Raw genomic sequence first — 12,085 nt, 5'->3', positions numbered from 1 at the left:
TATGTTTTTCTGTCCGAACACACACACACACACACGACCCGAAGCGTGCAGCCCTGTACATAGACAGCGCGCTGCGCGCAAGGACTGAATTGAGCTCTCTTTCGCATCTGAATGGACAAATACACACAGCATTGTGTCTAAATGTTCGTTCTGGAGAGTATTCATGTAAACAGTCGGTTATGTCTTTACAGAACATACAGTGCATCCGTGCAATTGGATCTGCACACTCGGTCTTAAAGTGACAGTGCGTAATAAACCTAATGCCTTCTGTACACTTAATATTTATCAAACAACAAAATAAAGAGAGAAAATTCACTGCTTTGTAATATCTTTAAAAAGGATTAATTATATTTAATTTATACAAATAAATATATCTAAACAATCAAATAATACTTTAAATACATTTTTTCCAAAGGTGTTTTCTATCATTTTAGGTCGTTTTTTTCACACTGATGAAAATTTAAGTGTTCGTTTTTTTTTTTTTTTTTGGTTTTAGTTAGTTATTTTATGCTATAAAAACGGGAATGTGACGTCATGATTGACAGCTGTGGCCACGCTACATATGGGGTGAGTACCAAACACCATCTCCTGGTACTCACCTGAGTATCTCACTGAAAAAGTTATGTGCACCCGTCTATAATGCATTGTGTGAATGCTAGGCCAAAGAGATGTGTCTTTAATCTAGCTTTGAACTGACAGAGTGTGTCTGCTTCCCGGACAATGGTAGGAAGACTGTTCCAGAGTTTTGGTGCTAAATAGGAAAAGGATCTACCGCCAGCAGTCGATTCTGATATTCTAGGTATTATTAACTGGCCGGAGTTTTGAGATGGCAGTAGACGTGAAGGACTATAATGCGTTAAGAGCTCGCTCAAGTACTGCGGAGCTAAACCATTTAGTGCTTTGTAAGTGATCAGCAATATTTTAAAGTTTATACGATGTTTAATAGGCAGCCAATGCAGTGTTGACAGAACGGGGCTAATATGGTCATACTTCCTGGTTCTGGTAAGAACTCGAGCTGCTGCGTTTTGAACTAGCTGTAGTTTGTTTGTTAAGCGTGCAGGGCAACCACCCAGTAGAGCATTACAATAATCTAGCCTTGAGGTCATGAACGCATGAACTTTGACAGTATAGTGTCCCCATCACTACACTGGGGCGTTAGGACCCACACAGACCACAGGGTGAGCGCCCCCTGCTGGCCTCACTTACACCTCTTCCAGCAGCAAACTAGTTTTCCAGGAGTCTCCCATCCAGACACTGACCAGCATCAGCCGTGCTCAGCTTCTGTGGGCAAACAGTGTTGGGCTACAGGGTGATATGGCTGCTGGCAAAATATGTTTTTTTCCACATAATCCCCTGCACAGAACTTTTCTTGATTGTCCAAGAGAGTTCTGTGTATGTATGGAGGCAAGTTTCCCCCCGGCTGAGAATAACATCTCAATCTATCATCACAAGTGGATGACGCCGAACACTTCCAGAGGTAGTAGAAAACACATTCGACCAGATTGCTTTCGTAGTGTAGACGTTAATGTTGGCGAATGGATTTTATTCAGCTCATCAAAGAGGTGTTTGCTGGCCAGGCTTGATAATGTATTATACAGTGAATCACGAGACATTGGGGAGTCTTTTCTTTCAAACACTTATTTTTTTCCCCCATGATTGAAGCAGCTTCATATGTGCAGCATGTGACTAAATTATTATAGGGTATTTTTTTCTTCGAGAAGTAGGTGTCAACTGCGTGGAAAATATCTTCTCTGCATGTTGTTGTAGACAAAAGAATGCCCAATTTCAGTGTCTTTAATGTACTGCACATATACCTTTTTTGACATGACACTAAGAAATTACTTCTCTTTTTTTTTATATACACTATAATTAAATTGTTATTTATTGTGCTTTTTCAATTAGTAATAAAAGAAAGCATTTCTTACTCTTGCAAACCTCAAACTGAGAGTGAGTTTGGCAACCCCTCAAAAATATTTAGCGACCCCTGGTGGGGATCCAGTGATCTATAGCAAGAGCCCATTCTCTCCATGATAAATTGCCTCATACGATTCAAGGAAGGAGCGAGGTTATATCACACATTTCAGACTATAGTGTCTTTTTTTCCCATCATATACCTTTTATAGTTACTTAAAAACACTTTTGAAAATGAACAAGATTGATTCATTGATGGGCAACAGACCGTAACATGTACTGTATGTGTTCAGGGCCGGATTAACCATTAGGGCAACTGCCCAGGGGCCCAGGACATCTAAGGGGCCCTGGGCACCGTCAAATATTATGTCAAATATTATGATTAAAATGTCTCCACGATCTGCTTTTGAAGAAATATCGTAGGATCGTGCATTCTATCAGTTTGCAGTTCTGGCGCCTCCGTCTCAATACTGTACAGCGCGACGTATATTCACATGAAATGCAGAGGAACTGGACACTGTAGTTCATAAAAATGAATTATTTGCATGTGCTTTAAAGCCTTGCCGGTTAAACATGTCATTCGCTGCTGATGCGCTGTTCTAACGGGCGCTTTTCTGAGCGCAATAACGTTACACCCGCCGACGCGCACATGCACTAAAAGCTTGTCTAACAGCGCCCGTTACTGAACTAAGTTATCTTTCGAGTCTTATTGCTCTAATACTGTCAAATACACACAAGGTTTACATAAACAAAGTTGGTTATGTCTAAAGTGAAAGAACAGTAGAAAAAAATAAGAAAAAAATCTGCTTGTCAAATGCGTGTATATTAGACTCGTCGCGGGCAGATCTTAAAGAGACAGTAGCCCTAATAGTAAACATCCTACAAGTCATTGTGCCCAGGGGCCACCTCTGAACTCTTAATCCGGCCCTGTATGTGTTGCTGTATCTTTCAGGAGATGACCAGCTGTCCTCCTCTGTGTCTTTACTCATCTCAGTCCTGGATGTCAATGACAATGTGCCAACCCTGTCTCAAGACTATCAGCCCTATGTATGCGAGGACACACAGGCAGGAGAGGTAACACACACAAATGCCCAGTTTAAATCTTTTTTCATAATCGGTCCTGACATTATAGAGCTTTTTCTGTCTCCTATGAGAATTACTTGCTCACCCCTTTTAGTTCTACCAGAAAGACTCGGGAGATAAATTGATATAACAGCGTATATTTATTAACAGCCCAGCAAGCATGAATTTATAAAGTTCTTTGGCGTAGGCCCCGTCCTTAGAGAGCAATGCGAGGGTAGCGGAATCTGCATATCCTGCCTGAAGACGAAGGCAGGGGTGCAGCCGACCCCCCTGGAGGTTAAGGAAGGGACCATCCTGGTGGTGGTGGTGGGGAGGATGAAGGGGAAGGGACCATCCTGGTGGTGTTGGGGAGGATAGAGGGGAAGGTACCATCCTGGTGGTGGTTGGGGAGGATGGAGGTAATTGGCAGCGTCAGCATCTGCGAACTCAGACGAATGTAAGTACCAATCTTTTATACTGTGAGTGTTAGCACATGATTGGTTAGAAGTGAAGTATTACGTGGCACGCTGATTGAGTCTTCCTGGCAGAACTTACGCTAAAGCTTTCATTTACATTTACAATAACACATGTCATGGATATGAAGGAGGTTTTATGCATGTTTATGACAACTGCCATTAAGTGTCATTCGCTCAATAATTACATTTTTAAAGGGGTGGTAAAGTATGATTTCACTGTTCCAAAAGTAGTTAGTGTGTAATGTTGCTGTGTGATCATAAACAACATCTGCACAGTTACAACACTCAAAGTTCACAGCAAAGGGAGATATTTGCTTTTAAAGAAAAGGACACAACAAACGGCCGGAACTACACCACATTCCTCCCGTTAGTGACATCACAACCCTAAACTGTACATAAGCCCCGCCCCCTGAACACATAAGCCCCGCCCCCTGAACACAACATGTTGAGGAGAGAAGAGTTGCTGTAGTCGAGCACATCTGAGAGTCCACTCAAACTTTAGCATCTCACAACAGTTCCTATACGAGCGGTTTATAGATTAGCATGACAGAATATGCTAATTGAAGATATTAACTCCACATAATCTACATAAACTCATCAACTAATATTCAGAGACGTCCTGTTCTTCTACATGTCGTCACTTCTTCTGGAATCTCTCCATCTTTCTGACTCCGATTTAACATTAAAGGCAGAACGGTTTCTATCATTTTAGTGTGTGTGTGTGTGTGTGTGTGTGTGTGTGTGTGTGTGTGTGTGTGTGTGTGTGTGTGTGGTAATCGCAGCTTCAGTAGTTAAGAAACTATAAATTGAAAAATCTGACAAATATTCATGACAGTTATAATGGCCTCATGACAGCCAATGTCAAAACCACATGACAGTTTAATGTAATGCTAACCCATAAAGCTACGTAGTTTCTTAAGTTTGATAATTAATCTGCTATGCCATGTTTATGACATATTTATCTGCTATGCCATGTTTATGACATATTTATCTGCTATGCCATGTTTATGACATATTTATGACAATTTATGTTGTCTTGGTAATGTCAAGTTGTCATAACAAAGACATCTCAAACAATGTCATATTTGCATTAAAAATGTCATAATAGAGTGAAAGACACCTAATGGCAGTCATAAACATGCATAAAACCTCTTTCATATTCATGACGTGTGTGATGTGTATGTCATGATTATGAAGGTGTCGTGTCAGTCTTATACACACCACTTCAAGTAAAGTGTCACCAAGAAATCACAGAAAGATTAACAGCTAACAGTGGCCCGATGAATTCAAAACATACAAAACAAATATATTTACACTAATAAGTCCATATTCTGTATCTAACTGGATGCTTTTTTTTTTTCAATAAAAGCTAAATTTCAACAATCCCCATATATATATATATATACACACACACACACACACACACACAATAGTCAAAATATATGTCCTATTGGTAAGGTTCTACCTGGCTGAGTTTGAACTGTCGGTTATTCATGTACATGTTCTCTGTTTGTCTCACTTGAAGCTCATTGAGTTGATCAGTGCCACTGATGCAGATGATCCTGTAGATGGCCATCATTTCTATTTCTCCATGATCCCAGACAAACACATCAATCCCAACTTCACCATCAGAGACAACCAAGGTACGTCAACGTGAGCTTTCTACGTTTAGAATGGCCGGTTCCACACATTTTACACCTGCGCACAAACAGTGCCTTTTGCTGCCTATATTGGTATAACACTTTTCCAAGGAAGATGAAGCGGATTTCAAAATAAGACTTAGGGTGTATTCACACCTGCCTTGTTTGGTTCGACTGAATCGAACTCTAGTTCGTTTCCCCCCTTGATACGGACCTTTTGGGCAGGTGTGAATACAGCAATCGAACTCTGGTGCGGACCGAACAATCGAACCGAGACCCAGCTGAAGAGGTGGTCTCGGTACGGTTCCAAACGACCTCTGGTACGGTTCGTTATTTACGTTAAACTGGTCAAACTTAATCGCAAGCGTTAACGTTGACAGCACTTGTTAGCAGTATATACAATAAGAATCTCATTATTTGAATGTGTGAACATAGCCCCTCTCTATGAATCTAAACTTTATACTTTATACCCACTGTCAACATCCCATGGTAGGCGCACATGAGAGCATGTTCTCTCCGCCGGAACCGTGCAGCACATCGTCGTCTTCTCAAAATCCGAATTATAACATCGTATAGATGACATTGTGTCATATGATACTCATTAGTTTCTTCATATTGCGTTTGTAGAGAATAACACAAAAACAGTAAAAGAACAAATATTACAGTACGAAATATCTCCAAATTTATTTATTTATTTATTTTTATTTATTTATATCCCAGAGCCTTTTTTTTTTTGCACTTCCTGATTTCCCTACTTGAGAATCCTTGTCCAATGAATGGACGACCTTAGCACACGTGTGGTTTGGTTACACATTTTGGTTCACTTGCAAAAAGAGCAGTGTGAAAGCCAACCGTACAAAAAAATAAATAAATAAATGATTCGGTCCGGACCAAAGCAAGTGAACTATCGGACTTTCCTGGTGTGAATAAACCCTTATAGACAGAAACAATGAACTAAATGATAAGCAGCTGGGACGATTAATCAGTGTCCATAGAAACTAATGATTGGTGGGAAACTAAGACAAAAGAGAACACGTGGCTGAAAAAATGTAGGTGTAGATATCAACTAGGGTTCGAGTATTCCCACAGCATATGCGATCAGTACAGTGCTAAACACTTCAAGAAGCTTCAAGAAGTTTCATGCAGAAACTCAGCAGAAAATATGTTTGTCAAGCACAAGAAAACAAACGGCACTTTCTGTTTAATCAGTCTGGCAGAATCTAGATGAGAATTTAGAAATATATTGCTACAGTTTGGGGTTTGGATTCTATTACCCATAACCATTTAACTTATTTAAATTGAAAAACAATGTAGTAACTTCAAAATCACTTTTTATTTTTAAATATTAAATGTAATAATTCTTAAAAAAACTAAAAGATATTTAGTTTTAATGAAAACAACATTTATTAAATTGATCATTTAAAAATACGAATTAGAATTTAATTGGTTGCTTTTAAAAAAAACTTGTAATGTTTATTTAACCTGGAAAATTTGTCAACATTAAGTGCAACTGGAACATTCATTTTCATTGGAAAATTCCGAAACTTCTTTCTGAAACTTTGCTTTCACATTTCAGAACAGCACTGCATGCCACAGATACACAGATCACATGATCAAGTCTTCTGGATACTCTTTTGTATAATGCACTGTGTATATAACTGTATGGTAATCTGACACTGTTGCAGATAACACCGCCAGCATTCTGGCACGGCGGAGCACCTTCACCCAACATGATCGCACACACTACTATCTTCCAGTGGTGATCCGAGACAGCGGTTCCCCCAGTCTGTCCAGCACCACCACTCTCACCATCAGGGTGTGTGTGTGCCAGCCGACCGGCCACTGCCCATCCGCTGGTGTTGAAGCCCAGGCGCTCGCTCTGGATCTCCACATGCAGATTCTGCTGGGCCTGTCGGTTGGCCTCATCACACTTGCAGGTGAGGCTAAATGAGAAGTGGCAATATGCAATTATGAACATCTGATTCTAAGGGAATCTTCTAAAAGTGCAACACAGCCCAGGAAAGATCTCTCCATTTCTCTTTAATTGTGGGATACATTTGAGGTTGGGTTAGTTCTGAATCACAAGACTCTCTTTTCTAGCAGAGCTTTTGTGTTAATGAGGGAATATTCTTCAAGCTTCAAGCAGGCAAGTATGACAGCAGTGAACAATCTAATATAAGCTCTCATAATCAATATACTGATATACCAGTGTGACCTCACACTAATATAATAACATTGATGCTTGATCAAGTGTCATAATGCTAATTACAGACTGTATGCAAATGAGACTGCATATATCATTTGCAGATGTGCAATATTGGGTGTAACATAATGAGAAGACTTGTGATCTTCACCATACCTAATCTAGATAAATAGTAACACCAAATGTTTGAGGCTGTTGAAGATTTTATTATTTAGAAAATAAGTAATTCAGCTATATATTTGTACACCATTATTTCCTCTCTGTGTGTCTTTGGTTTGACTTTTGGGGGCTTCAAGAAAGGTCAGAATGCTGATGCAGCAGATAATTCTATTTAAGTGTGTCCCATGGTGCAAGACCCCAGCCCAAAATATTTATAGGATGTATGACCATTTTTGGAGGTGATGTATGTATATATGTGAAAAGCTAACCGATGTTCGGGAGATCTCCTGCAGGGTCTCCCTGTGGGAGGTTGCTCAGCTTTGTTTTGTTAAATAAAGAAGTGATTTCACAAAAAGATTGAAACCACAACAAGGCCCACCAGGTCCTAAGAGCAACACTAACAGCTGTTTCACTTCTAGGGCCACTGAGCAGCAGTTTTTGGCGGATTACCTTGAGGTGCTCATAGAGTTATCTGAGTCAGGAGAGGGTACTACTAACCCTTAGATGGCATTTGTGATAAAGAAATAGGGTGCATGCCTCATTATCCTAAAAAGAAACTGAACAATTATTTTAGCTGGCATTCCTATTATAAATACTTTTAGGGATATTTTTTTCAATTAAATTAAAGGCACAGTATTTAAGTTTCGCCACTAGAGGTTGTTTCTTCAAAACAATTAAAAGCGCGTAGCTGGATGACTTTGAATGAGCGCGGAATTAAAAGCAATCAGACGGGGCTCATGCGATAGTATTAAAGTTCTGTCAGGACCACTATCGTCAAATTTGATTGACAATTAGCATACAATTTGGATTGGCGGTATGGTTCCGTTCTGGGCGAGAACTCCCTGGGCATCCATGCAGCCTAGCGGTGATAAGAGCAGCAATAACCCCCCCTGGGGTAAACACAACAGAACCAACATGAATGTATGCAAATATAATTAATTTAAGATTTTAAAGAACAACATACTTCGAGAATGTATTCTGATTAAAGGGAATGGCAGATCCGGACTGGAGACAGGTGGAGCTGGGGAGGGAGGAGGGTAATGCGCTCCTGAGGAACACCACATCTGCTGATAATACTGAAGGAGATTATATACGGTGATAGTGGCGTATTCCTGTAGATGAGGATCAGCTGAGAGTCACTGATGCGAGCTTGACTAACGTGACCCGCCAGAACTAACGTTACGCTTGATTTTTATTAATGTTACTGTGGTATGAAGCAGGCCGAGAGTGGGATATTTTACATTGCTGTTTTTATTATATGCCTATGTGGCGCAGTGGGCCGTTGCCGCTAATTTGTTTGTTGTTGTTTATGTTTATTTTATGATTAAAGTTGCGATTAACGTCCGTCTCCTTCTTCCCTGAACTTGAACTTTGTTAGAATTATGTTTATGATCTTGATCCTTGAGATCGGCTTGGGATATTCCTAATTGTAATCCAAATATTTTACATATTGTGCCTTTAATACAGTTTTTAATGTTTTAATGAAGTCCTGGACCTAACCCCGGTAAGATTTTCTTAATTATGTCCAGTTTAAAAAGTGTTCATTTTAAAAGTGTAGCAATTTTTTTCCTTTTCTTAGTTTGATTCTGTTCTGTACAGCACTTTGGTCAGCTTTGTTTTTTTAAAAATGTGCTTTATAAATAAATATTGTATTGTAATGTTAAACACTTCTCTTTCTGGCTTGCCCTGCAGTGCTATCCATGTTAATTCTAACTGTGCGAAAATACAAGACATTACGGCTGGAGAAAATGGCAACACAAGAGTTGGAAACAGAAGAGTTCTCTGAGAAAATCTTGAGTTTTACAGTCCCAGAGACACAGCCCAGCCAAACCGTTTCTCTTCGTCATCCGCACCGGCGCGAGCACAAGCTCTGTCGAGAACAAGTCACCACCAGTATCCGCATGTCTCTACGCCACTCTCACCTCATAGGACCAGAAGACGGGGTCTTTCAACAGTTTATTATGGATCGTCTGGCTGAGGCAGACGAAGACCCCTGCGTCCCACCCTTTGACTGTCTGCACACATATGCGTTTGAGGGGACGGGGTCGGTCTCGGGGTCACTGAGCTCGCTAGGGTCACTGGAGTCTGAAACATCTGACCCTTGCGTGAGTCAAACTCGTGATTCGGGGCCACAGCTCTTGAGGCTCTCACCGTGGCTGGGAGCAACAGATGATGACACCTTATTCTGACACCTGACGATAAAACAATATTCTCACTGTGGCTTTTATGATCATACCTACAAATCTTGGAGTGACTGAACTGAACTGAACTTTTAAGGGTCAAAACAAAGAAGGATCTTGAAGCGTGTTCTTCTTCTACTAATACTACTACTTCTGAGACTCTTTGGGCATCAGAGAATGTATATTGCAACTGATGGTGAAGCGTTGCAGTTTTTTAGCACCCTTGTTAATGCGCCCACCTCCCATGCCGGTTGAATCCTGCTCGGGGGTGCGTTTCCCAAAACCATCGCTAGCCAGCTATGGTCGCAATTTCATCATTATCAGCAGTTCAACGAGTCGGTGTTTCCCGAAACCATCGTTCCAATGAACATTCGCAAACAGCATCGCAGAGTTGTGTGTGTGAGCGACAGCTCTCGACCTGTGGTTAGAAGCAGAGTTTCTAGTTTGCATGACACGTGGACTCAATAAATCCTTATCCTGAGCAAAATAAGCAAGCTGACATTCAGTACAATCTTTTATTTAGATTACATACTAATGTCATTTACATCTTTTAGTTTGTCAAGAGATTTAAAGCACTGTTTTTGAAGAGTGCGCATGTGTGAACGTGCTCTACTATGTAAGATCGAGCAAAATAACTGAATAACTGAGAAATAGTCCTCAGATGCCATATCTGTAATTTATAGCAAAACATCTAGCATTAATTCGAACTCAAACAATTTCATTAAAAGAAGTTATTACTCTACCACGTGCGTGACGTCATAAACCAACGTGGTTGAACGATCACATTGCAACAATATGGTTTCGGGAAACAGTCGTGACTGGCAAGTTGATTTCTTCAACGATGTATCGTACTATGGTAGTTCAGCAGCGAGTTACGTCTCTGTACGGGAAACGCCCCTGAGTGGTTGCGAGTTGGACCAGCCACTAAAAAAATCTAAAATAAAAAGTGTACGGTCCTACACACAGAACCTGATTTCACCAAGTGCCACATGTTCCGGGAAACACGTTCCAATCAACCAATACAATTTGAGGGATAAGTTTAAAGTTTATGTCAAGTCAAGTTTAGGATTGTAACCAGGGTTTGGTGCTTCTACATCAGTGTTATTAAAATAATTATAATATAATAATAATAATAATCAGGGACAAAACATGTTTTAGTAGTACATTAATTATAAACTGATATATTTGTAGACAAATGTCTCAGCTAATTATCCATGTGAGAGACTATATTTTTCTGAAAATGTTTTTTCTTCTAAAAAATTAGATTTATTCACTTCATAACCTAATTACATAACTTAAAAACACATTAAAAAGTATGCTATTTTAATTTGCTTTATCCAACAACAGTGTAAAGTCTTCAATTATGTAATACTGGTATTCATGATGAGACGACTCGACGCCTGTGAAGAGACGACCCAACGCCGGCGATATGTTATGCCCTAAATTTTATGATTAACTAACTGTATTTTTGTATGTATATTTTTGAAATGCATTTTCTGTAAAGCTGCTTTGAAACAATATGTATTGTGAAAAGCGCTATACAAATAAACTTGAATTGAATTGAATTGAATATTCAGTATAGAAGCGAAGTGAAAAAATACATTTTCTAAAAAAAAAAAAAATTGGGTTGGGGTTATTATGACAATCCAGTTCCTAAATTCCTTAAATCTCTACCCTCCTTTTTTATATTAAACATATATAACCAATGTTCTTTTAGGTAAATCAGGCACATAATATCATGTAGTCCAGTTGATGTTTTGACACAATAAATGGAAAAAAAATATAAAATATTTCTTTCAAAATTGATAGAAACCTTCCTCTGTGTTAAAAACTGACAAAGGTCCAACTGAGGGTACAACAACCGATTGACAAGACAACAAATTAAGACTAACTCATTTTTATACTAATGTTTAATTTAAAACAATAATCCTTCCAGTGGTTTGTTTTCTCCTTTGAGCTGTACAGTACTTCTCCTTCTGGGTCTCCACTAGCTCACAGAACACAAGAAGCGTATGTTAGGTTGTGTAATGGTAAGGGTTATTATGTGCAGCAACAGAAATCTTCCTAATGTGAATGCAAAGGATCTGCAGCCTGTGTTTAAACTGCATCAACTACACACATTTTATTTGTGTCGACCTGCATGAGTGGGAAATGCTACTCTCTATGAAGTCCATTACATCAGGGTTTGCTATTGCTGTGATCTTGTGTGAGTGACAGGTTGTAAATATATATATATATATATATATATATATATATATATATATATATATATATATTAATTTTGATTTCATGGTGACAATAGATGTAAAGATGCTATGAATGTAAATCGGGCCAAATATAGATGTAAATAAAATCATGAAACAACAGTAGAATAATTCCCCATATGCTAAAATAAATAAATACATAATTTAACTATATTACAATAGTTATAAGATTTCCACCTTCACCATGTGT

At 39.1% G+C, this 12,085-nt stretch overlaps 1 protein-coding gene across 3 annotated transcripts in view; it reads left to right on the top strand.

The window, feature by feature from the left end:
• Positions 1-11,869, top strand: part of cdh19 (cadherin 19, type 2) — a 70,602-nt gene extending 58,733 nt beyond the window's left edge. For 2 of the 3 annotated variants that reach the window (XM_079602447.1, XM_079602446.1), the window contains 4 exons: positions 2,864-2,985; positions 4,975-5,092; positions 6,775-7,026; positions 9,144-11,869. In XM_079602447.1, the coding sequence (XP_079458573.1) occupies positions 2,864-2,985; positions 4,975-5,092; positions 6,775-7,026; positions 9,144-9,640 (989 nt within the window). In that variant the 3' untranslated portion in view covers positions 9,641-11,869. The remainder of the gene's footprint in view (positions 1-2,863; positions 2,986-4,974; positions 5,093-6,774; positions 7,027-9,143) is intronic. The other variant, XM_079602448.1, reaches the window with a different exon arrangement.
• The last annotated feature ends 216 nt before the right edge of the window (positions 11,870-12,085 follow it).

Source organism: Phoxinus phoxinus (genome assembly GCF_949152265.1).
Source record: "Phoxinus phoxinus genome assembly, chromosome: 24".
Taxonomy (NCBI): Eukaryota; Metazoa; Chordata; class Actinopteri; order Cypriniformes; family Leuciscidae; genus Phoxinus; species Phoxinus phoxinus.
This window is presented reverse-complemented; position numbering and strand designations above follow the sequence as displayed.